Genomic DNA, 27,250 nt, shown 5'->3' on the forward strand with positions numbered 1-27,250 from the left:
TTCTATTTAGATGTCCAGGCATGTCCACATGTGTCATTACTTTGATATCAACTAAATGCTGTTTCTCATTATCCTAATTAAAGCTCCTTGTGTGCCGCTGAGCATATTAGCACACTGATCTGCAGCAAACTAATGATTAGTTGGTTGATAATATGACTTTTTTTTCCTGTTAGCCTCTCTTATCTCCCTCTTAGTGATTATCATCAAAGATTCACATCCTCAGTCAATCATCACCACAAGCTGCAAAGATTAAAATAAAAAAAAAAAAAAAAAAAAATGAATAGCTGCTATAGTTAGAGAGGCATGATGGATAAAGATCAAAGTTCACTAGCAAATTCATGCATACGGAGACAAAAATCATTTGCGTAGTCAAACAGCTATACACGAAAAAGATGAGCAAAATGAAAACATTGGGGAGCTGAGAAAGACTCGAAAGTTTCTGCATTTTAACTGAAGACAAGCAAGAGTGCTGGCTTATATTTGGAAGTGTGCAGGTAAAAAGTTAGGTCCATAAATTGTTGGAATGCACAATTATTTTGTGGTTTTGCTTCTGCACACCACCAAAGACTCACAATTAACTGAACAATGAATGACAATCAGTTTCGTGGGCAGAAGAAGCCTGCCATTTAACAATTATCATAGATAGCTGGCTAATGCATTCGATCTTAAGGACTGGAGACTAAAAGAGAAAAAAAAAAAAACTAAAATCTAAATTTACTTGCAACACGAGAAGCGAATGATGGGAAGACTGATATGGACAAGGACAGAAACAATGATATGCTTTGGATGATGAACTGTCAAAGACTGTGGAGACAGTGTTATGGGGCATTGACATGTATAGCTGCCAGTTGAACCAGGCCACTAACTGTATACTGGTAACTGATAATAGCAAACGGGGCTGCACTCTCGTGTTCAGCCAAATATTGCAAAAATAATAGAACACTGTAAATATAAAAGGACTGGTTGTTATATAGCGCTTTCCTACTCTACTGCATACAAGCCTCAGTCACCCATTCATGCAAGCACTTTTTTCTATGCCTAAGTGTTTTCTATCCAATAATTAGACTCTGATGAAGGCATCAGGATGAACTTGTTCAGTCTTGCCTAAGGATACCAGACATTAAACCACCAACCTGCCGAATAATAGACGACCTTCTCTACCTCCTGAGCCAGATCGAGCAGTACAAATAATGACCCAAAGCATTCTGCAAAAGCAACCCAAGAGTTTCTCAAGGTAAAGGAAATGGGATATTGTTCAATGGCCAAGTCAGTCGCCTGATCTCAACCCAACAGGGCATGCTTTTCTACTATTAAATCCAAAACTGAAGGGAAAAAGACAAGCAGCAACTGCAGGTGGATGCATTAAAAGGCCTTGCAGCATATTAAGGGAGGAAACAGACAATTTGGTGATGTCTGTGGGTTCTAGACTTCAGGCAGTCATTGTCTGGAAAGGATTTTCATCCAAGTATTAGAAAGAATCTTACTTTTAAAATGATATTAGTTTGTTGAGTTTCTTTTGAGCCTCTAAAATTGGGGCCTGTGTGTAAAAATGGGTGTAATTCCTCAAAGGTTGATGTAAACTATTTGAATTAAAGCTGAAAGCCTGCACTTCATCTTGATTGATTTAAGAAATCCTTGCCTTTCTCCATCAGGTTATAGAGCTAATTTAATATTGTTACACTGTAACAGATTAAAAGGTATGTAACACGAAGTTAAGAAAATCTGCCTTGTCAAAACTAAAAGTCGTGTGTCATGAATGCCATGTTTCCTCTTCTCAAACAGGAGAGATGTCAGTTTGTTGTTTTTGCTAAATTTGCAGTGACACCACCACAACCTCAGGAAAACACACAGGAAATTACAGCAATAATAACAAGCTAAAATACTTTGCACATTTTGTTAGGGATTTTTGCAGTCTTCATTTCTTAAAAAAAAAAAAAAAAATCCTTTCATTAAATAATTGTAACTATTAAGCAATACAACAAGCATAGAAAATAAAGCAAATGAAACCAGCTCACAAGCGCAATCAGAAAAATCCAAAACATTGCTCATATTCAAGAATGGCAGATTTGAGCTTTAGTCCATCCAGCAGCACACACACACACACACACACACACACACACACACACACACACACACACACACACACACACACAGGTTAAATTTTAACAAATCACAGAATCTAACAGTGCAGCTGCACTTGTGCATTAACCCTCACCCTGATCCCCTCACACCCTCTTACAGCCATGATTAAGGGCCACTGGGCTCACGCAAGAGGCCATGCTATCACTCCCCACACCCTGCTAATGTACACCAACTGTACCTATAGCCCATTATGGAAGCAGAGCAAGAGTAAATTTCCGTTTAACAGCCGCGCATTTACACGCACTCCGTCATCTGCCCCGTTGTTAGTTTAAGCCAGCCATTTCATAACTGCCTCTATGTGAAGGTGGTGCATGTGTGTTAATGACAGTGAGGAAGTGTGTAGGTTTAAAGACTAGTACTGAAGGGCAGCAAAGGCAAACTTCATGTGTACACACACACACACACACACACACACACACACACACACGCAATTGATTTTCAGAAAGGGAGAAGCTCCTCTTGCTGGAATCAAGATTAATAAGAGGCCCATCAGATCAGTTAGCAAAAGTAGGAGGGAAAAAAAAAAAAAAAAAAAGAGGGGAAGAAACGGAAAAAGATATCTGTAAATTAGGAGAAAGTAACGAAGAGAGCACACAATACATACTACACATACTACCAGTTTAGTCTCTCTGCACACAAAGGAAAGAAGCCAGAAAAATACCTGCACGGCTACATTTCCACCCAACAATCCTCTACCCCTGCCCGATATAAGTCAGAGTAGAAGAGCCGATCCAACACAAGGCTTTTGTCAAGGTCCATATAGACTCATAACTAAGCCTGAACTTCTATGGAGAGTTAGACGTGCGGGCACGCACACTCTAAGGAGACTGTTCTTCTGGGACATGGGGGGCTTTAATGACAGCAAGCTGCACTGAAAAGGGGTCAGGCACGGGGGGGGGGGACGACTCATTGTTCAGAGGCCACACACGCGCGCGCGCACACACACACACACACACAGAGTCACTTTACCTCACACAGGATAACACGCCCACACTTATCCACACAAAAGTGAGCAAATAAATTCAGTTCACGCTCATACATGAATTGACAAAGTTGCAGGCTCATGTACAGTCACGGATACTGGTTTTATTTGTCTATGAATGCATACGTGAACACACACCCTTTCAGCTGTGCTTGCAGTGCGAGTGTACTCTGGGGTAGGAAGGATCCAATTTGATATGACCTTGAGAGCAGAGAGAGGTCTGGTGGAAGAGAGGGATGGAGTGTGAGGAATGAAGTGATGGTTTCAGTCAGATGCCTGTTGCAAATACTTGTGAGAAATGAGATGACCTTGAACTGACTGAGATAAATAATAGAACAAGCCACAGCAGTGTGACACAGTGACATCTGTACACGTAAAACGGGCATGCATCAAGTGTTGAAGTTAATCTAACCTACGTGTTCATGCAGCATAGTACGGTGTAATAAAGCAACAAATCACAGTCAGTTTTATTTTGATGGCTCCAGATTTACAGATATGCTAGATATCGGCACAGAATTTAAAAAGTAATCTTTTAAGTTCAACGTGAATTTTCTTCAATCATAACAACAAGCGTAAATGCACAGCATTTAAACACAAAATGAACACTGTCAAAAACTCATTCTGACAAAAAAAAAAAAAAAAGGTTTGTTAAGATGATAAATTCAATAATTTGTTCCCCCCCATCCGGTTTAAGAAAAAAACATAAACAAGAGTGCCAAGAGACAATTACCATCTATAGCCTTTAAGTTTCTTCCATTAAAAGGAAAATTAAAAACAACATGTTTCATATTCTCTACTAGCAGACGTGAATTTTCTGGTGCAAATTAGCAAACAGAAAGGCGCGCTTATCATTGAAGACGTTTATTACAAGCAAATCACAGATGTGCATTAACAAACAGTTCTCAGCTTCTGTTTGTTCGTCTTGAGCACGCTCTTAAAAACATCAGACAGATCCCAGATGTGAATGTGTGCAGCACTGAGATCAGCAGATAAGTGGGTAATGTCGACACGCTGCAAATACAATCTGCATGTGTCATCTGTAAAAGCATCCCTTAATTAAATAGGAAAAAAATCTTAGACTTCATATGGTGAAGCCAAATAGCTGCTAAAACTGGAAGTATTGAAGCCTTGGACTACAATACCTTTTAGTCATTGTGAGATGACCCTTTTCTTAGAGTTCATGTGCCCAACATGTGAACATGAACAAAATCTACCCATCCCTGCATTAGTATACTGATCAACCAGATAATTCAAAGTTGATACTTTGGCTAGTTAAGACATGTTTTGGTTGATCAGTTTCAGTTATACAGAGCCTCAAAAAGTTTAATTGTTTAGTGGACTCCACCAGCTTTGAGCTGTATAGTAATTGTCCACAACTTGTTGCAGTGAGGCATGCAATATAAAAGTTAACGAGCAGTGAAAAAAGTCTTCCATGTGGAACCATTTCAATTTACAAAATGAAAGCAGACCAACACGCGCTTGTGATCTTTGAGACGCAAGAGAAACACTAGAAAATTTTTAAAGTCTCTATTCTTTGTGGTCAATATTTTGTGCTCAAATGGACACTTGCACTTTTGCTTTTTATTTTGTTAGTAAGAGAGTCATTTGGGTATTTTAAGGTAAATCCTCTATAACCTGCATCAAGACTTCTCTAGATGCTTACTGAGAATGAGCGCAGGAAAGCGGTAATTGGGAGGGCAATTCGACCAACAGCGTCTGGAACTCCACATAAACGTGTTGCTGTTGGCCTGCAATCGCACCGTGCAGTTTTTGCTTGGCTCACAGTTCAACATATTTTTAACAGCCGAGCAATAATTTTCTTACCTGTTCTTCCCACACTCTGTCCACCAGTAACATGATCTCTCTATTCTCATAGCATTCTACTCCCACACTTTTTCATTGCCTCTCTCACCATCGCTCTTGCCCACTGACATGTACATATTTACTAAATATTGCAGCAAACCTGCCAACTCCTCATATTTACTATCATGACAAAAGAAAGAAAAAAAAAAAAAAAAAAAAGACAGTCGCACACACACACACACACACGAATCAGAGCAGACAGAGGGAATGGCGGGTGATATGATGCAGGAGCTATCGATCAGGCCCTTCGTAACCCATTTTCTGCCTTCTCGGTGGTAGAAGAACCAGTACATGTCAGTGCGTGCATGTGTGAAATGAATTTATCAAGATGCTCTGTGTATGCATTCTATGCGAGCGCGAGAATACTGGGATCAAACTGACAAAGCGGAGGGAAAAAATAAATAAACTGAGCTTGTTTTTCTGCATTCTAGGTAATCCGAGAAGTAAATCAGGTTCCATCAATCATTTCTACAACATATCATAATGGGTGAGTTGCATGGACTAGGGACTGCCAGAGAAGGGAGGGGTACAGGGTGGAGTTCTCAGGGTGGTGGGGGTTGGGGGACAAAGTAGGGGGGAATATAAGGATTGAGGGAAGGATGGGCCTCCTGCCCTGAACTTGAACTTGGAGCTGGTGGGGTCAGAGAAGGGAGGAGAGGGTCAAGCACTCAGCGCAGCTGGAAAAGGAAAAAAAATCCAGTTGAGTGACATCAATATCTCCCAGCTTAAAGGCAGATGGGGGAACAAGGGACAGAGTGCTATTTAGCACGCTCTGTTCCAAGACAATCCCAGCATATATACACTGATGCTCGTTTTACCGTCATTCAGTGTTTGCTGGTTTTGTAAAACACAGGCAAGAATGATCGCCTGAGATATGCCACAATCACTCTTTGGATCCTGATGCACAGACTTAGGAACGTGACCCAACAAAGGTGTGTGTGTGTGTGGGGGGGGCAACAACTTCGACACTCTGGACTGATTCACACTGGTTAGGAAAGATTTAAAGAGATACAAGATATGGAAGGCGAAACTTTAACAGGGGAGTTGAAGAGTGCAATTTTGCAACAGTTTTAAGACGACGTGCTGATCTACATTTGCAACACAGAAACGCAATAAGTCAAACCTTGCTGACCATCTTACCTTGGTCTGGAGATAGTGGGGGTAGTAGTAGGTGTAGTGGGGGTACATTGGCTGCTGTTCCAAACGTTTTCCCATGTAGCTGGAATCCAGTTGAAGGTCCTGGAGGCTGATCACTTCCGAGGGGATGGCCTGAATTCTTTAAATGACTGCTTCCAAGAGTGGGGGATGAAGAGAGAACGCTCTCCTCTCACTGGTGAAGGTGATACACGCGCAGAAGGAGGAATGGATAGAAGAACAGATAGTGCTTGAGATTTTAGTCCGTCTACTTGTCTGAGAGCTCAAAGGGAATCTCACAGAACCATTCCTTGCGTGGGTCTGGAAAGAGATTCCGGAGTGGCAGCAGAAAGAGGTTTGGGGAGAAGGAGGTGTGGAGTGAGGAAAGGAAGATATGAAAGGATAGCAGAAATACGGGAAACAATAGAGGGAATTGAAAAGCCTGACTGAGAGGGGGGGGGAAAGCAGAGGGAAGAAGAAGAGGATGATAAGGAGGAGGAGGGATGAACGGCTGGGTTTCGGTTGCCGGTTCCCTGCACACTCCGCTCTAAAAATTTGACTCACTCTTCTTCTGTGCTGCCCTGAACATGCCCCTTAATTTGCTTTCCAGTGTCTTTCTCTTGTCTCTCTCCAGCTCTCTCTCTCTCTTCCTGTGTATCCGTTTCCCTGTCTCGTTCTTCCTCCCCCTCTTGTGTACCAGACGAGACCCTGATCCCTCTGGGAGCTCGGCTGTATCCTGGAGAACACACGCTGTCCTCTTCTCTATCCTTAAAAGACAGGGAAATCAGCGATGAACTCACACATGGATGTGGAGCTGGGGAGAAAAGAGGAGGAGGAGGAAGAGGAGGCGGAGGCGGAGGAGGAGAGAGGGTGGTCTAGAGCTGAAGCTGTGACTGCCTTTTTTTTTCCTCACTCCCTCCCTCTTTTGTTAAGCTCCGGGGATAGATAGGTAGATACTGCTGAAGCCCGGCGTGGAGGATGAGCAAAAAGAAAAAGCCGTGGTGAAAACTCCTCTAGCTGAGGAAGAAGCAGATGGCGTTATCCAGACGTGCACTCACACAGAGGAAAATCCCTTCTGATCCACAAGGTGCCCCCTCCAACTCTCTTCTCTTCCCCTCTCTTTCTTCTCAAGCTCACTCCCTGACGGCTTGCTTCCCACTGCGCCTGGCAGCCGTCACTGTGTGTGTGTGGTGGAAGTGGTGGCGGCAACAGCGGTGGTGGAGGTGGTGGTGTGTGCGTGCGGTATGTGTGTGACTGTGCATGTAACTGAGAGGGGAGTGTGTTTGTGTGGCTGTTGGCGTCTGCTCCACTGTGCGTGCTGAGGCATAGAGGGGCTCGGCTCAGCGCAGCTATGCTCCTCCCTCGCTCTCTCTCTTCCTCTCGCTGTCTGGCTCTCTCGCCCTCTGTGTTTATGATGGAACTATAGAACAGTGGGAGTGGCTGGTCCTGCCCTCTTCCAAGCCCTTGTGAGTGTGTTTGTGCTAAATAGAATATGAGAAAAAGAAAGACCGATAAGGGCTGCTCAGCTTGAAAGGTGGAGGTGGGTGGCGGTGTGAGCTGGAGTGAAGAGTGCAACGAGGATACATAAAGAATATTTGGAAAACAGAGGACCCCCTGCTGGCACCCTACAGGTGCAGCAACAATTGAGCAGCAAAATGGTCATTTTTCACTACATGTACGTGATTAATTAATGCCATCCTGGTTTAAACAGACTGTTGAGATTATCTAATATAACCAGCAGAGATAAATTAATACATAAAAGCTTATAAGCTTAAAACAGTCCCTTCCAAACTGCACAGGATGCCTTGCTGCACACAGCAATGCTACTTTCACACATGTCAGCAAAAGGGCCCGACATGGAGGGTGTATGTAGTTCAGTGGTTGTATGGCACAGTGACCCACTGACACAGTGCTGCCTGTTATGTGATGTAACCAGGTTTAAGTAGTGCTCTTACATAAGCAAAGTGAGCCATGCATGAAAAGGCTGCTCTGCCCTCTGACTACAGCTCTCTGTGAGAAAGAAAGATACAAGGGTTGGCAGACAATGCACTGCAGTGGAAAGAGGGGGCACAAGAACAGAAAGCATACATGAAAACTCTTAGATAAGAGCTTCATTTCTTGTGGGCAATTAAACTACTTTACAGCCTGTGATGCAAAAACACATTAATATTGTGGGCTCCTCTAAGAGCCATTTGTCACTATGCCTACATGTACATTAATTTTTTCATACCACTCTCCACAGGTTTGAGTGAGTCGTGCAAGTTATAAGCAAGTCGAGCTAATCTGGTGAGTAGAGAAGTCATTGCTCTGGTCAGTTAACTCAAATAACATTCGGCCGGTCTACCTTAGTTTACACTCACTGTAGTCATAAAAAGTCACATTTTCAGCAAAAACCAAACTGTAACAACTATACTGAGTTTTGCTCTGAAATTCTAATATAACTTTATTCTTTGAACATCTTTTGAAGATGAAACCGTTTTCCTACATAACAGCTTCTGACCATATAAGGTTTTCATAATAGCAGCAATACTGGTCAGGACAAACCACTTAAGCAAAACTGGATAACCAAAATTATATTTTTCACCTTAAAAATATACTGTAGCATCTCCCTCTCTGGTTTAAAGGGAAACTTCACGTACTTTACTAAAACTGACTGTTGAACTATTCCCATTGTCACAGAGTATTTTTTGGCAGTAGTGGTAAAGACAGCAACACTTGTCTCTACTACTACTACTAACATAATGTTTGAGAAACATGGCTCTCGACCAAAGACTATGAAAGTGAAATGGTCCTTGAAATTACTAAATATTATTGACCAAATCAATCCCTGTTTCGTTGTTTTCCCCATAGTTCACAAAAGTGGAAAACCCAAGAGGAGAAAATGATGTTTATGCTCCTGCTTTTCTTCACCGTGGCCTTAGATACTCAATATTTACAAGTTGAATGGGTGGTAGAGCCTTCAGATTCCAGGCCTCTCTTCTGTGGAACCAACTTCCAGTTTGGATTTGGAAGACAGACACCATCTCTACTTTTAAGAATCTTGAGGTAACTGGTTGATATGTGGTGCTGTAAGTCACCCTGAAACAAACTGTTGTGTTGGGCTGTTTAACGTCAAAATTGTGAAGACACGTGCATTCATGCAGTTTTCCCCTGCAACAGACTGGTGATAGAGTGGCTAAAGGCTGGTGCACCATGCTTCTTGCCTAAATAAGGACATGCTACAAAAAGAAATGGACAAACAAGGACTGTTTTTTTCTACACCTAACATTCAGACACACTCATTGTTCGTATGCATCAGGAGTAATTGAGTTCAGCATCTTGCGCTAGGATACTTCGACATGCAGAGTAAAGATGCCAAGAATCTACCCACCGCCCTTAGCAGCAGACCTGCAACATTTATGTACAGACATCTTCAGGGGATGAACATAAACACTGCTCCATATATAAGAGATGGGTAAAAAATTCTATACCACTGATAACGATGATCTTTACAGCCTTTTGTGGACCAAGCACACTCAGGTCAGAGTTTATGCACTTCTGAACCCAGAGAACTTTATAATTCTGACTTTTGGATGAACTATTCTCTTGTGTCCCGTGTCCAAAATGCAGGAATTAGAGACCACTGTAGTGTTAGAACTCAGTTTATTGTCCTCTTTTAGCTCTTACTACAGAGAAGGTACAAAATATGAGTTCTTACTGACATAGGCGTAGTGTAATTGGTACAGATTTAATTGTAGGGTGACTGGTTGAACACACTGATGCAGCTCCAGCAGCCACTGCCAACATATTACCCATGTTAACAAAAGCTCTTAACACAGTCCTTAAAAATGGAAGAAAAACACAACAAATTTAATGTCCAAGGTTTGTGGAGTGTGTATACAATAAATGAAATGAAGGGCAACTTTGACCCAGTATGAAATATTCTAAATCTTCACTACCAATTCCACGTAACTCCCCTATAGTCATCCACCACACAGGGAAGCAACATAGAAAGAAAACAGAGGGTGAAACTGGATAACGAGGAAATAAAAGAAGAGGTTATGCTGCATCACCAACTGCTGGCCAGCTATAACATCCAATTTCTCTCAGCAACGCAAAAACAAACATTAAAAAGGTTTGTTGTTTCCAGGGAATTTCCCCAGTGGGTATTTACCACCAGGTAGTCCTCAGAACCGCTTGGTCAAATAAAGCTCTTATTAGGATCTAACTGGGTTTTCAAGAGTTAATTGAGGAAAATCTTACCGGTCTTACCTTAGCACTGATGTGTGAATGCAGGTCTGAGTCAAAGTGTGCAACACAGTTCTAACCTTTCATCGTGCCCGTAGGCAAGCCTGAATTCAGCACTGTAAATCCCTTTCATCTGCCTTGTTAACCATTTGACAAATTGAGCTTGTTTACTCTGCTTCTGAAACAAATGTGTCATCAGGAGTGCATACATTTATTTCAATACAATAAGAGTGTTAGGTAATCAAAATAACTTGATCTTTACAATTGTGTTTTTGTGCAAATGTAGGTGATGTTTAAGAATTGTTTTTGCATGGTTTAGTCTTCAAATTTGCTTATATACTGTCAACCACTTAGTTTTAGACTATATTTCTTCTAAAGAACCTGTGATTATTCATTACAGTAAATTATTACTAACCATAAAATCAAATTCTTTTCAACCCAAAGTAATCCTGGAAGGTAGTAAGTCATCAGATAAATGGCTGCTCATCTTACAGTGTGTATGATGTACTTGAAATGGGAGACAAGTGACTCAGATTGAAGTCATTAGCCGACAAGCAATTAAGCACAAGTACAAACCATCAAGATTTCTCTTTTGCATGAAGAAAACAGGTTCCTGCTTTGACACACACTCTTCAATTAAAAAGAAAAAAAGTTAAGTTAAAATATGATGCCACATATTTTTATAACCATACAAGCTGCTCTATGAGGCTTAGAAACAATATTCCTCTGAGCTGAAGGCTAACAGTGACATCCCTCTACTGTTACAGCATGCTAGCACCTGTTAATGTTAGGCTCAAAAGGTCATATTTACTATAGTTGCTTTAAACTTTAACAGTGCTGGACTTTGCTACATTACATGTGTAACATTAACCATGGCAACCATTCTGGCAAGCAGGACATCAAATTATCCAAGCTAAAGCAGCATCACCAACTCTCACACTCATTTTTTCCTCACACTCAAAGGAAGAGGCCTCAAAGTCTTTTTTAATGTGCGAATGGCAACTTTCATATTTTAATAACACCACTTGTCCATAAACAACAAGGCATCTGAGACAGTTTAAACACTTAAACTTTCCGAAGGATAATAAAGAAGCTCTAGATGATTCATGCAATCCAGGTTTAACAAAATGTTAATGAGGCTTGAAGGGTAGTTTATTGCTGTGTGCGTAGGAGTCTCTAGACATGATCCATTTAAACATCCCCAAATCGAGAGACTTTCATAGATTTCTGCTCTAAAATCAACTGTCAGGAGCAAACAGTTACTCCTGAACACTTTTCTATACCAGACAGGTGAGTCTGTAGTATAAATAAAAAAAATAAAATAAAAAAAAAGCATTTGCATTAATGATCATCATAATGTGCCTGATCTGTTTTAGTGTAATCATAAAAAAAGAAAATTGCAACAGATATTCAACAATTTCACAAGTTTAGGAAACTAAACTGGCTCAACAGTTTTATTAAAAGGAAAGCTGATTTGAGCAGATAATTTTGGGTAGTTTTCACAGAATTCTATTCCATCATGTCCAATCTTGAATCATTTCAAATGATCAAATCACTATTTTTATTATGTTGGGGAAATAAAACAAGCGATTTGTGAGAAACTGCCAGCAGCAGAAATTATGTAAGTATACCTTTAAAGAGCATCCATTCCCTGTCAGACTCTCACACACAGTGTTTGATCGAGTAAGGTTGCACATTCATTCAACACCATGTGCAGAATGCCAAAAAACAATGCATACAAGGAGCCAAGGGATGTGTATGTGTGTAATATCAGTAGCATACCAACCGAATGTTTCATGAATTCTTAAGATTCTGCTGACACTGAAGTTTACGAAAGAGAGGGAATTGATTCCTCCACAACTTCATAGTTCTATTATGAGCAGCACAATCTTTACATCTCACTCCATACGCTGCCAGAATAAAGCTTCCTAATTACCTTATCCAGTGACAGGACAGCCTTAATTACTATAGTAAGTTCACGCCAGTTAATTGTCTTAATTTTAATATCAAACAGACTTATAAGCACAATCTAATTCTCAGCCAGTTTCTACAGACTGAATGTGTCCCTGCTGCATCTGCATTTCTTAACAAAAAGGACATTGTTCTAAGGATTTTTCCAAGTCCAATGTTTAACAAATAACAGACATCAAAGCAGTTTGTAAATGGAGCAGGAAAGGCCATGCTGTGTCTCAGGGATGCGTTTCTCTCATCACTGACCACCAGATGTATAACAAACACTGAGCCACAAAAGAGAGTGAGGGAAAAAAAAAGAAGAAAAAACAAGAGTCAAATCCTTACATGTTAGTTCAGATACAGCTGGAAAAATACAAGAGGTCATATGATGATGATAGTCCTCTACAGAAGCTGCACTGGTAGGATTCAGGAAAAACACTTGCCAGGATATCACCACACACGCGCACACACACAGTGGTATTCGCACACAGCAGATTTACAGTGGTAAATGGACTATTACATCCAATTGCCACACACAGCATGAGGAAATTTGTCTCATTGTGAGTCTCCTGAGATACAAACATGGGGACTACACAGAATGCAGAATAAACGGTTTCCTCAATCCAGGAACTCAAAGGGGAAGAAATTAGACCTAAAGAAATGATATCATTGGCATTGTGTGTTTACATCTATGCCACATTCTCTCAACTGTTTTTTGCACATTGTCAGTACTGCTGAAGATTTTAAAGAAAGTGAATTGGCAACTGTAACTGTAACTTCTGTCGGTGCTGTGCTTTTGGAAACCGAATTTCCCAGAGGAACCCACCCGAGGGATTAATAAAGTTCTATCTTATCTTAAACACAGGTAAGGCTGGTGGTTTAATAACCTGCTCTTCCTCCCCCCTGATACCTCAGATTGCTCCTGCTGTGTGATGATGTAGGACACAAAGACTGATTCAAGCCTCTAATGTAGCAGCTAGGAAAGACCAAAAGTTACACATCTCACCTGCAATTCAAAACTTCCCTGCTGATTTATTGCATTGATTTAATTTGCCACTCATCTATTTCAACTGGGTCTCCTTTATGTACTAATTAATTTGTTGTTGTTTTTTAAATACAATTGTAAATAATGTGAATATACAAATAAAATGTCTTGAAGTTAATATCCAAGTCTTGAAATTTAGTGAATCTTTACACCTTCCCACATTCTCAAAGACTTCTTTAATAGCAGAGGTAAGTAAAGCCACACGCAGCCTCAAAGTATTGATAAGAAGTAAGATTAAGTGCTAAACTCAGTCAATGGGCTACCAGAGTATATTGTAAGTATTGTAAGTATTACTGTAAGTTGGAATGACAGTTTAGCAGTCAATACCAATACCAGTATAATTACACAATTTTTCACACCCAATTTGATACATATTATTCCATGTACCTAAACATAAAATCCTCGATTAAAAAAAAAAAAAAAAACTTTAATTTTTAAAAAAAAAAATAATTTAATTGTTTTTTTTTATTATTTTTATTTTATTTTATTTTTTTAAATGAATGGCATGGTTATAGCACACCATTTAAATGCTAAGATTCTGCTCACAGGACAAGTTATTTACATCAAATTATCTTAAACATTTATATGACATGAGCCATTACAAATATTATAGCCTTTGTGATGTAGCTGACTTTACAACTGCAATGCCAGCTTTCCCAACCTAAATGGAAATGCATACTTCGCAGTAACATAAGGAGAATGATCATTTGGATGTTGCTGGATATTGACTGAAACTCATTCACCTTGAAATCTGTGAATAAATCAGGTAGTTGGGTTTTTAGGTGCTTTACTAAACCTAATGTTTATTGTATATTTCCTTTTAGGGATCAGTTATTCCCCTTTGCATTTTGAGGTGGATGACCAAAGTATTTCCATACCCAACTCTTACTGCCTTCATCAACAAGTCAGGTTGGCACCATCTTGGCAGCTGCAGTAGTCACCATTGTAGTTTTTACTGTGTTTATTGTCATCCTTCTTCAACATGTGTAGAGGCTAGAACACTTGTATGCTGCCCCATTCATTTAATTTTTTTTTAAAACTAATTTCAAGGGTCCCCATTATGTAGCTATTATATTGTTGTTTTGTTGCCAAGGAAAGTTCTTTTGTGTCTGGTGTAATGTCAGATAATGTGGAGAAAGCTTGCAGCAAAAAGAAAATAAATGCAATTTTTAATAATTATTTCCTACACCAATATTGAATGTATTGACAGTCATTTTGGCTTTGACTGGGTTTATACTGAGAAATGTTACAGGATGATACTAGCCAACACTTGTCTTTAACCAGCAAAAATGCCTGTAGGCTTACTGGGGCAGTGTCGGCTCAGACTAGCTCAGATTCTAGTCTTTCTTATAACAGATACTAGTTGTTAGATTTGGTTAATCCAAATACATGGAATTTTAAGTAATGTAAGATCTTATCTAAAGTATTCCGACGCTTTGGAGAAGTACTGACAGACAGAATGCATGACTCTGTTAGTGCAGTAGCTGTACTGTGCTGTAGGTAGTCTAATCCTAATGTAATGTTCAGCCTGAAACTAATCACATACAGCACCTCTAAATAAATCAGGAAATCATCTTCAGTTCTACGACACAAATAATGGGATGGCTCTAGCTCAGTTGGTAGAGCGGGACACCTACTCACCGCAAGATTGGTGGTTCAATCCCAGTCTGCTCTAGTCTGCATGCCAAATATCCTTGGGCAAGATACTAACCCCATGTTGCCCTCCGATGCATCCATCAGAGCATGAATGTGAGTGAATGTTAGATAGAAGCACTAAAAACCTTAGATAAGTGCTTGTGTAAATGCACATGATTGGGTGAATGCACAAGTTGTGTAAAGCGCATTGAGTGCTCAGTGAGAGTAGAAAAGCGCTATACAAGAACCAGTCCATTTACCAACTTTAAGTATTTTTACTTAAGCATCTATGATAGCAAGTGACACTAGCAAAAATATTCTGAAATATGAGGCACAGCATTTTTAAATGGACAACAGCAAGAAGCAGATTAAGAACAGAGGACACACGTTCATGTTTCAGGCAATGAGACAGGCAGACAAGCTAGTGGAGAGATTGTGTTACAGTATATGGGAAAAATTCCAAACCATCTCCACTGCCATAAGGCCATATGAAATATCACTTCAAACCAATAACCCCTTGTACAACAGTGTATGCTTCATTACATGACTGAATCAAAACTGTGACAAATCACCTTAGGCCCCTTTGCAAATCCCACTCCTCCCATGCTCTTTTCTTCTCCCTCCCTCTCCCCTCCCATCTCAACAGTAAGGGATGGCTCACTTTAACACAGATCATCATTTTATTAAAAATGAAAAAAAGAGCAGCGCGTCAGTGGATTCATTTTAACAATTATGCAAATCAGACAGGAGATGAAGCTTTTATTAATGTTAGAGAAGTGTTGCATCAGATACTGCAGAAGTTCATTAAGTTACTCCTGCTGAAGATGAACACATTCTGATTAGTTTCACGTCACTGTGGTCTGTATCACATTATCTTCCTGGGCTGTGTCAGCGCAAAACTCCCCATGGATCTTTTGCTCCAGTAATATATGCACACGGGGTGGTACTTCACAATTAAAAAGTGCACAAGTTGGATTAATACCAAGATGTCTTCTGTGTTTTGTTGTGGTATCACAACATAATATAGGGGGTCGATTTTGTACCTCCACTTCTTCCACTTTATGGAATAATATATCACTCATAATTCATTCCCAGTTTTAATCATCCCCGTCCTTCAGTCACTGCACTCTTGCAAAAAATGATGCCAGTCTACCTGGCTCTCTCCAGCCCTCTCTTTCTCTGTCTTTCTGTGCAGGTACAGGGCATGTGAGGTGGTGGACCGTGACTGACTGACTAGAGCCCATGCTTGCTGTGGCTTCGAGGGGGTAATTAATTTCAGCAAACGACCGCCACGTCTGTCGACTTTTATAAACGACCGTTTACGCGCTATGGACAATTTAACCACTCCACTGAGCCCGCCTTGACAGAGATGAGTAGAGAGATGTAGGAGAGGAAAGGATAGACGGGGGGAGAGACAGGGGATGGGGACCACGCTGCTAGGTGACTGATGGGAGATTTAATCAATAGAGTAAGCACATTTACTCTCATGATGCTCACCCAACATCCATATTCATAGTCTTAATTCTCTTGACGCCTACGCTGTTGCACACCACACAAATTATAATGCATGAAGGATTTCACTACATCTCATCCGGCCTCATCAAAGGCCAGTATCATCACTGCTAATTACGTGTTCCACAGTGGAATAAACATCATTGTGGTACTCTAGTCAAATGACACTACTCTAGATCTAAGCTTAATTTGATAACCAAAATGACTGTCTTCATCTGTATCCTGGCACAGACACCTGAACAGACCAATTTTCTACTTATTAATGTCACTGCCCATATTTGGAATCATTGGAGAAGAGGAAGGGGGGAAAAGGCAACTATGTCACAATAATGTCCTCCTTTTGTTAGAGAAAATGTTTGAATTGGCTGTGACTCGGCTGTGATAGTACTGAACAATGTCTGGTTACTGTTTGCTGTAATTACTTAAATCTAGACATCATCTCTTAAATCCGAAGAATAACTGCTCGGGCAACCTCCACCCAACTATTCACCCTTGCATCCTTGAAATATAGGCTGCACCACTCGGAAAATACAGCTGAATCTACAAAGAACTTTATTAAAGGAGATACAAACTACATTAATTACCATAAGAAATTAGATAAACAGATAACGTATTGTGATTTTTGTCTGAATTATCCTCTCTGTAGCTAATTAAATATACAGCATTTTTTCTGACTGACTCGACCTATAAGCATATCCCAGGAGTGCTTAACTACTACAAGGAAATACTGATTTCAGAAAGATGCCACTTTCTGCAGTAACTAGAAAGACAATGAATCACAAAAGGACAAATAAAATCATTCTCATTTCTTTCATCTGGATTTTCTTTTCAGCCATGTAGGAAATTGCTCCTGGTTTTTATAGACAGAGACGGAAGCTGTCAGGGTCCATATTCTATATTCACCTCCTTTACATTTCTACTCCAAATATGACCCGCTTACAATTTTCTGCACCCTCCTAAAAGGTCAATAACACTAAAGCAGCTTGGTTTTCTCAGTGCAAGACTGTTTTTATAACTTAGCAGCATGTAACACTGCTTTCTTCCCCCCTCTGAATTTCCAGAGACCAAGACGTGCAGAGCCACACCGCAGTCATTCGGCACTCTGTCAGCTGAGTCCTGTGAAAACCGTAGTGTTTGCCTCTAACACTATCGGGTTGCCAGACTATTAGCACTGCAGCCCCACTCTGCTTTGTTCCCCTTGCCAAAGCAAGTTACATGGCTTGCCTCTATGTCAGTGTTTTCACAGCTAGACATATATTACTGTGTGACATCAAGCCCAGGGGCTTATTGATCTGCTGGATTGTATGACAGGACCCTTTATGGCATTTGCTGGAATGTATGACAGCAGTATGCCTGCCTCAATACTTGGCAGGGATAACTATAGTATACCACAGTGTAGAACAGACTAGTGGAGCCATATGAGGGCCTGCGGCAGCTAGTGTTTCCATAGCTACAGTGGGCGGGGGATTGTTTACTGTCCGAGAATGAGAGAATAACTGAAGATCTTTATGCTGAGTAACAATTTCTGTTCCCGTGTGTGTATCCCTTCTGGACGGGAGCTTTTTGTAAGACTGAAGGTTCCCAAGTGTATACCCCACAGCACCGCCTCTTAATAGGAGCCCCCCCACCCCTGTCTAGTTTGTCCATACACACAAGTACATATGCACTAGCCGTCATGCACATGCAAAGCCTACACGCACATTCCATTGTACGCTTCACCAAGCTAGTGTAATCAGGGCAGCATAATGTGTTTACCTCTCTAAGGTACGAGAGTTTGATTAAGGAGCAGCCATCTGGCAGAGGAGAGGAGAGGAGAAGAGAAAAGAGGAGGAGAGGAGAGACTGTAACCTCTACTTTAATAAATAAAATCAATCCTGCCATTGTAGTCATTATGCCCATGCAGACATGTCTGTACTATAATCAATCAGTAGAATTGCAGTTCAGCCTCTAGAACAAACTATACGAGACATAAAACTGACCATTAACAACTGCAACACCTGCCTGATATCACCATCACGCAGACATAAACCACCAGTGTCTGTAGCCAACATCTAGTTGACATTAGCATATTATGAGAGCCAAATGTCATCATTTGCTACTTCTTTTTCCAAGCTGCTGTTAATTAGCCAACCAAGCAATCACTTAAGACATTATTATCAACAAGTAGTGATGGGTAAGAACAGGTGGCCTTATCTAAAGCCATGTTAGTTTAACACAGAGGTCTCAAAGTCACGGCCTGGTGGCCACTTGCAGCCCACGTCACCCCTACTTGTGGCCACGAAGAAATATAATAAAATGTGGCCCTTGAAGTTATTTTGTTAGGGAGGAGATGTTTGTTGTTGAGTGCAATGTTAAAATAATTTCTTTAAAAAGCAAAAAAAAAAAAAAAAAGACTTAATATGAAGGCAATATGAGCAGAGAGTACAAACATGTTGAGGGATTGGCTGTGTTAGTTCAGTGAGAGTTATTTGTAGAGAAAACAATTTTCACTAGCAGTCAAAAACTAATGTGTACACTTACATCTGTATTCTTATTTTGTTAAATACGAACAAAATTATAACAGAAGTGCTGTCACGTGTCTGGCCAGAAAGAGAGTACCAATTTGTTTTTTTGGTAGTTCAATGAATGGTCAATGAAAGACTTCAGTTAAGAGTGAGGAAATATTTGTGGGTGTTTTCTTGTTTGTGTTTTTGTACTACTTGAACACTAAAGTGGCCCTCCAATGAGATGACAGCACCAACAGTGGCCCACAGCTCATTTAAGCTTGAGACCCCTGGTTTAAAGCATAAAGGCAACTGAGAGGTACCAAGTACCTCCACCAAGAAGGCTTCTTTTTCATTGCCATTTGTCTTTTAGTTGCCTGTTTGTCATTGTAAAAATAATTCTTAAAGTTGTTTTGAATTAAGTAGAGAGAAGGAAAAAAGCAAAAGAAGAACCCTATAGCCCATTTGGTTGTATCAAATGCTAGATTATTTTGATCAAGGCAAGTTAAAAGCATCTACAAAAAACAAAAATCTAAGGTTTTGTAAGGACACTTTCTTCAACCCATGCTCACCAAAATTATCACTAATGATCTTCCAAATCAAGCCTCACCAAAGTTACCGCAGGGATGTTTGCTTTTCAAAAGCATCATGGCTGATCAAGAAGTCGCAAAGTATACAAAGGAAGTACAATAAGGGTAACACTTCACCAATAGTGGATACTGCAAAAGCCAAAACACATTAAAACAATCTGTTAACTTTGCAAAGATATAGTGGTATCGCTTTTAAAGTTGCACATCACAGAAGAGTGGACTAATAGCCAATTTATGATTTAACAGAAATTTTACACAAAACGGCGTCCACTTCCTGTTGCCTTAACTAATCAAGTTCTCTAGCTGCAACAGCACAAAACTATATATGGTGACCTAAAGCCACAACTAAGAAAATACAGTATTTAATTTAAAAAATGAAGGGATGTCAGGGGTAAATAATAGCAGGATCTTGCAGGATATAGCCTTCCTCTGCTCTCCCTGCGGTACCTGACAGGCCTGCAGCTAAGCTCACCCTCAGCCATTACTTCTACTATAGCCTTCCTGCTCCATTAAACTCAACAAGCTTAACTCAATGGCTTTCATTCCTCACAGCAACGGCTTCTGCTTCATACCCTGGTGGCTTTTAACGGGAGAGGGGCAATTTGAGTGGGGGGGACAGCATTTCCCTTGTTAACACAAAATATGTCATGCATTGCCCTTGTTAACTTTGAAAGAAAAATCAGTGAAAACAATATTTTTACCTTCTCTGGTCTCCCTGTTGCTGAATATGAAGATGTCGTTCACTGAGCGGTACGGCAACGACCTAAAAAGCTACAATAAAAAAGGAGTCATTAAGTTATACTGCCCTTGCCCTGCTGTTGCATTTAATCTAGCAGTTTTAATACAGAGAAAGTAAACTACACCCTACTTTAAGTCTAGCATCAAGCAGGATTCCAGTTTGAGTCAACGATTACTGATTATGAGAAAACAGGAAAAAGAAAACTCTTTTAATGATAGCTCCCAGAGTCTTTATTCTTCAAAGGAACAATCTTTAGAGTTAATATCTGCCCTGTCTGATGATTTGTAGCAGTATAACTTTCTGGCATTAATTTGAAACGCATGTTTAGAGATGAGTTAAGCATGTTGGCTCCCAAGGAGGACACCAGTCTCACCAGTTTGTGTGCCTGCATGGGATATTTGAAATTTGATTCCCCTCTCCCGTGTCTTCCCATACGGAAAAGAAATAGTAAAAACTTATATGTGATTACTCATGAAAGTGGCCACTTTCATGAGTAAATCATATAAGGCTTACATGATTTACTCATGAAAGTGGCCACTTTCGCATTACTTTCATACATTGTTTTAGTAAGTATCCAAAACATACAAGTTTCATTATATAATTTTTCAAGGGATCTTATATCTGTTTTCACACTTATATGCTTTTCATACAAGTTTCACACAAGACAGATACAAACTTTATAAGATTTATATATATCTTTTCCATATGGGTTCTATTGATAATACAGTCATGAATAGTAACATTTTTATACATCAACAAAAGAAATGTATTGCAGTTTATACCGCCAGGAGATTTAAGTTTTTTAGTGCTGCTGCATTCATGGATTACAGCTAGCACTAGACTACATGGGCACGGCTGTTTGATAGAAACCTTTACACCTCCTATGAAGCTCATTTTGATTACACAAGAGATGCTAAGGGACTCTCCTGAACTGAGCTACTGCTCTTGGGTTATGGACGAATTGTGTTGGCTTATTGGGGCCTAGTTTGGTTGCCTAGCTTACCTTCTGTATTGTGGTTGCTGCTGTTTATCAATGACCACAGGCAGCAGTGTGACTGGCTCTTCCGGACACTGCTGCCAACACACATCTGTTGTTTTTTTTAATTAACATGTCTCTCTCTGGACCATCTGGGATCTTTATCCCCTCACCAAGTTTTAGAACTTCTATGGGAAAAGACTCATTTAATCTTTAAGTAAAACCTTTATATCCCATGTGATTGGATGGCTCTCTCTCTCTCCAATCACAATTGATGGCGCTGCTGTATTTTCAATCTCAAAGCTCTGAATTGCATCCTCACTGTGCAAAAAGTACTCTTAACGCTCTACTGCCAGAGACTAACACACATTCTAGGATATTGAATGGTTTTATTTTGCTGCTATTTTTAACTGGGAATGTGCAATCAAACCTTGGCCCTATGAAAAATATTACCACTATTAAAAATATAGTAGATCCTGGCTTTGTGTATGCTAATGTTAGAAGAACTCTCCATAAAATGGACTTGATCAAGATCTCGGCTGCCCCAATTAACATGGATATTATGGTGTTATTATAAACTCAGCCAAAAGAGTCAGTACCTGATAATCTGACAAGATTTTTTTCCTAGAGTGTTTGCAGCACTGATCATAACGGTGGTAGAGTTGCAATGTTTGTCAAATCAGTTTTGTACCTCCTTAACAAAATCTAACAAACCTAAAGCCAGACAGTTTGAACTGCTTGCAGTTAAAATATGAGTAGGATGATATAAAAGATGCCATTTCCTCTCTGCCATCTTACAAAGTCTGAGAGATTCAAAATTAATTGTCCTGTGTGACTTAAAATGGGATTTGGTCATGTTCTGCATCCAAGTGCCTGCAGGAATCTTTAAACCTAATGCAATTTCTTAATGTTCCTATAAGGGTTAACTCAAAAGATCCAAGACCCTACAAATCCACCCAACAACTATTCATCCACTGCAGTACTTTTAATGACTTACGCGAACATTGTGGTAACACTTCTGTAAGACATACTAGTTCAAACCTTGTGTTTTTAAAAGATATTTTAAAGAATCTGATGAATAAGCTCTTTTAAATTACATGTACAATAGTGATATTAGCAGAGTTAATGTAATACATTATGTTGAGTTTGCATGGGAACATTTTTACAATAGGCAATGAATATGCTCCTATAAAGAAATTTGGATTATCTGTGAAATACATGGTTCACAGTATAAGTACTCAGGGAAATGAATGCCAATGCTAGGTCAACAAATTCCCCTGCAGACTGAACTTCCTACAGAGGGGTAAGAAATAGACCTCAGATGGAAGTTTGACCATCACAAAACGACATTAGTTCTATATAGGAAAACTCAGTTAAAATCAAAAGTAAAACTGATATTCAGCATTTTGATGAACAATTTATATCAACTAGTTCTGTTTTTCATCCAAATGTAGCAAAGTCTCAGTTTTCTAATTTGAATTCTCTCTGGATCCATTTCTTTTGTGACAATCAATAAACCTTTGAAATCTACTGAGCCAAAAAAAACAGTCATCTGAATCCCCATCTTCTAAAGCTTACAGTGGATTTTTTTACTCATATTTGAGTCAGACTAATATAATCCTTAAAAAAAAAAAAGAGAAGAAGAAAAAAAACAAACTGTAAAGCATCCCATGCTCTGCCCTTATTTAGGGTTGGGCATCATTCAGATTTATGAAATTAGCATCATATATCTGCAGCTTCTCATATTAAGATTCTACATTTTGTAATAAAGTCATTTGAAAAAAACTTGACAATAATACCTTACACTAAGTAAAACTGCCTTCTGCCATTTGTTTGTTGATTCTGTTGACCATGAGTAGTCTCAGTGACATTGGGGCTATAGGGTGGTTCAAACACTACAGATAGGAAGCAGTGCATTTATACATCTGAATACAAGTCAAATTGTCTCAGGATTTTAAAAGGAGTTAAACTTTAGGCCCCATTTCTATTAATATTAAGACTAATATGTCTACAGCTAAAGTGTGCCTTTATGCAAATTATACTGCACTTTACTCAGTAGGCTCTACTCTAATTTAAGCTGTTCACAAACTTCAAACTGCCTTTCAGCAACTACAGGCATCACTGCAAGGTTTACAGTTGGTTCTCAGTGCTTTAAAAAAAAAAAACATTCATGTTTTCCAGAAATGAATCCAAATCTTAGACAATGTTGGCAGTCATACCCTAGGAGCAGACTTGTATCATCCTACAAGTATTTAGTGTGCAAAATGAGCACTTAGTGAAAAAGATAAAGGTTACAATGTTTGTTTGTTTTATTGCTGAAATAAGGCCGGTCTGAATTTATTAAGTGGGAAAATCCTTGTACAAGTTTCACTGGGTTTCTTAAATATTCTTAATTATGATGACATTAATTGCATGCATGCTTCCTCCTCTGCACTTTGTCTAGACTATCACAGTTCTTTTGATTTTATATCAGCTTTATTGTCTAGTGCACATCACTGTCTAATTGATAATTTGGTTTACTGGCACAGTTTTATATACAAAGCCTGTATGAACTTCCAACACCTTCAGACAGTTGGATTACTTTGTTCATTTTTAGGGTAGCCATCTGATCTCATTACATGAGCAAGATGCAACTTAACCTTCAGAGAACATTAGAGCTGCCCATTTGATTTTCTTGATTTATATTTATATAATTTACATAATGGTGGTATCCTCTTGACCAGATCTCTGGTCATGCTAAAATAGATATAAACATAACACAAAACACAATAGCTGGTCATCTCTCTCTCTCACACACACACACACACACACACACACACACACACCCTTTAGGTGTGGGGTTAACTTGTGATAAGGCCGATTTAACTTTAGCAAAGCTTTGTACACCTGTATGCATCTGTGCGCACTGGTTTCGTTTCAGCTTAAGTGTGGAGTTTTTGTTTATTCTTTCCTTTGCTGTTTAAATGTGTGAATCTGTGCCAGTGGATTTCTGACTGCTACTCTGCTCCCTCCATTTGTTACGGTCAATCAAACACAAGGGAGACAGTTGAAGGATTCATTTATTTAAATGGTATGATTGTGATATGCTTCAAGAATGACAGTTTGTTGTATTTTAATGTGTTTTGTGACATTTCCTACTCCTAAGTTTCCACTTAATAAGATTTTGATTGTTTGATTTTAAACTAGCAGATTTAAAACCTCTGTACTGAGGCAAGATTACAAGGATTATGTCATCGTCTAAATAACTGTGGAACTAAACCTAATGCATTAGATCTGAATATTCTTAACTTAGCGATGGGACTGTGCCAACTCTCATGCACGATGATACAAGCATACATTTTTACATAAAATATCAGTCATGTAGCAACACCATGAATTTAAGCTCCCTGGAGCGCACAACAGCCATGTTCAACAACCTGCAAAGCAACACACTGCTTTAAAAATAAGCAAGAAAACTGACCAAGATAAAGGTAAAAACAACAAACTTGTTTCACCACTTATGGCAAAAACACCACTGACTACAACCACGCTATGAAGCAGGATATAATACCAACTAGAGCTGGGCCATGTGACCGCAAAAAAAAATTGGTTCAAAATTTTACCTCAACTTGGATGAAAAATTATTTTCAGCAACACAAATATACACACGCACACATACAGACACAAACACACACTCTCTCGTTTCATTTGCTCAACTAAAACCTGGGATTTTCTTCTTTTGTTTTAATATGACGGTGCTTCAAATGTTGTAACAGATTGTGGCCAAAAGTAATATCACCAATTTTCACTCTGATTTTTTCTTTTGTTTGATGTTGTCTTTACTTAAGTCAAAAATGTGTTGAAAGAATGTAAATGAAAATGCGGTGTCCAAATTGCTCGAGATGTGCAGTCAGCTCAGCATTTGAGTTTTCCTCCATCATGTTTCCATGTTGCAGATTGTTGTTATGAGTCTACCCAGCCCAAAGTATATAATAGGGGAGAGTCTAAACACAATAAAATAAATAAATAAATGACATGGACAAGCTTACATTGATCAGAGGTTCTGAATGTCAGTTTTAATTCATTTTGGATCAAACCCCTAGCCCTATTAGCAACTGGTGATGTGTGACCCAGAAGTAAACACATGACTCAACCAGCACTTGTTAGTTGCACTCCATTTAACAGGAAAATGTGATTACACAATGATAGAGGAGGGCTTTAAGGAGCTGGTTTAAAAAGCTCACCCCAAGATACGTCCCACGGAGAAAATATTTTCTGTTTTACTTTGTGAAAATACTGCACAGCTCCTGAGGAGGTACAAGGTTAAATTATTTTAGTCACTGTTAAGCTATTAAGCAGTTATGCTATGCTATATGCTATATGCTATACTTAAACTTTCCAGAAAAACACCTCCTAGAATACTTTTGTAATTACATTTGACTTGTGCTGTGTCACTGGACATTATGCTGATAGTGGCTCAATGGAAAACGAAGACTGAAAATGTTCATTTTGTTTATGCTAACAAACAAAAATATAATTGACATTGATAAAGATATTTCAAGAGTTACTTGAAATATTGTGATATAATTTCATCAGCATATCGCCCACACCTACTTAGCAGCTATATATTCAGAGTTGTTTTGATAATTAGAGGCCAAATCCGACAAGTGATTATAGAAACGCATATAAAAACACACTTTATAACTGTCTGATTAATCTACTAAACTGTGACTCTCTAGGACAGCTCATCATTTCCTTTAATATCCTGATCAATCCTGTCCTCATGTCAGGGAGAATTTATTATGTATTGTTAATGCTATTGTGTTAGCTTATAGGTATGACACACTCAGTTAAAAAAAAAAAAAAATACAATCATGACAGGTTTGTGCTGCTATTTGATACCTCAGGTATATATCAAACTGGAAATAGGGTTGGGCGGTATGTAAACATTTTCCAATCGGCAATCGTCAGTCCAACAAATGCCGATGGCCGATATATTTGCGCATGCGCAGACTTTTTGATGGGCGGGGCAACGTAATCATGCACGGACTGATTTGCGCGTTTACAACACAGAAGCAGTCCAAACATGGACAAACTAGTTTCCAAAAAACAAACAAACAAAACAAAAAAAAAAAAAAAAATGCTGTCAGCGTTAACGCCGCTTAAACGCGGTCATCATGATTAAAAAAAAAATTTAACGCTCAACCCATCTGGAGTGCAGAATGAACAAAATTTGGACAAACTGCCAAAATGCGTTGACAGAGACATTTCAGGGAATTTGACTTCCCAAAAACTGCTTACATTGTAAGTAACTAGAACCCCAAATTAAAACAAATTTAGAAATTCCTCCACAAATGCAGAAAAGCATTTTAACTGCAAAATGACATAGGTACTTGGCAAAAAGGTGGTAATCATTTGAGTTGAGTCGCCCCATTGAATCGCAGATGCAGACCAACTTCCAGCTATTGCAACATGTTGGCAATCTTTTTGCATTCATAAATTAGACACTGATTATTTGCAAATCTTCGCCAGTTTGAGTGTGAATCTGAATCCCATCAGCCAATACGTCCAATCACCTTGCATTCAAAAGTGGTTCCTGCAACTGCTTGCAATTGGATAATGAACCTGAAAGAAAGAAAGAAAAAAAAAAAAAAAAAAAAAAAACAAAGCTACCAGACATTTTCTTCTAGTTGCAATGCGGTTCTGTCCTGTTTTACTCTAGGAAAATCGAGTCTTCTTCTTTAAAAAGAATTAAAGGATGAGCTGTGCTACTAGGCTCACGTGTCATATTTACTAACAGCTATAGATTTGTCAGATACCTAAATCTATATTATTTTGAAACATCAAACATAATGTGACTGCATGCATTCAGACTTGTGTTGTATTAAAAGTGATGCTTAATCAGATCTGTTACTAAAACTCCTGTTGTGGCGTTTAAGAGAGACCAGGGTACATATTCAGACAAATTAAAACGCCAGATTACCTGAAAC

General features: G+C 39.2%; 1 protein-coding gene across 4 annotated transcripts in view; it reads right to left on the reverse strand.

Moving 5' to 3' along the window:
• The window catches only part of LOC113032772 (RNA-binding motif, single-stranded-interacting protein 3-like), a 163,156-nt gene that overhangs the window by 115,096 nt on the left and 20,810 nt on the right, over window positions 1-27,250 (reverse strand). The window contains exon 2 of one of the 4 annotated variants that reach the window (XM_026185866.1): window positions 20,268-20,337. The exons of 2 other annotated variants lie outside the window; for them this stretch is intronic. Coding sequence is in view for 1 of the 2 variants with exons in the window: in XM_026185862.1 (XP_026041647.1) it covers window positions 6,128-6,202 (75 nt within the window). In the remaining variant the exon portion in view is untranslated. Of the gene's footprint in view, window positions 1-6,127; window positions 7,334-20,267; window positions 20,338-27,250 lie in introns of those variants that run through there. One more of the 4 variants, XM_026185862.1, reaches the window with a different exon arrangement.

The sequence above is a fragment of the Astatotilapia calliptera genome, chromosome 11, assembly GCF_900246225.1.
Source record: "Astatotilapia calliptera chromosome 11, fAstCal1.2, whole genome shotgun sequence".
In the NCBI taxonomy this organism is placed as follows: domain Eukaryota; kingdom Metazoa; phylum Chordata; class Actinopteri; order Cichliformes; family Cichlidae; genus Astatotilapia; species Astatotilapia calliptera.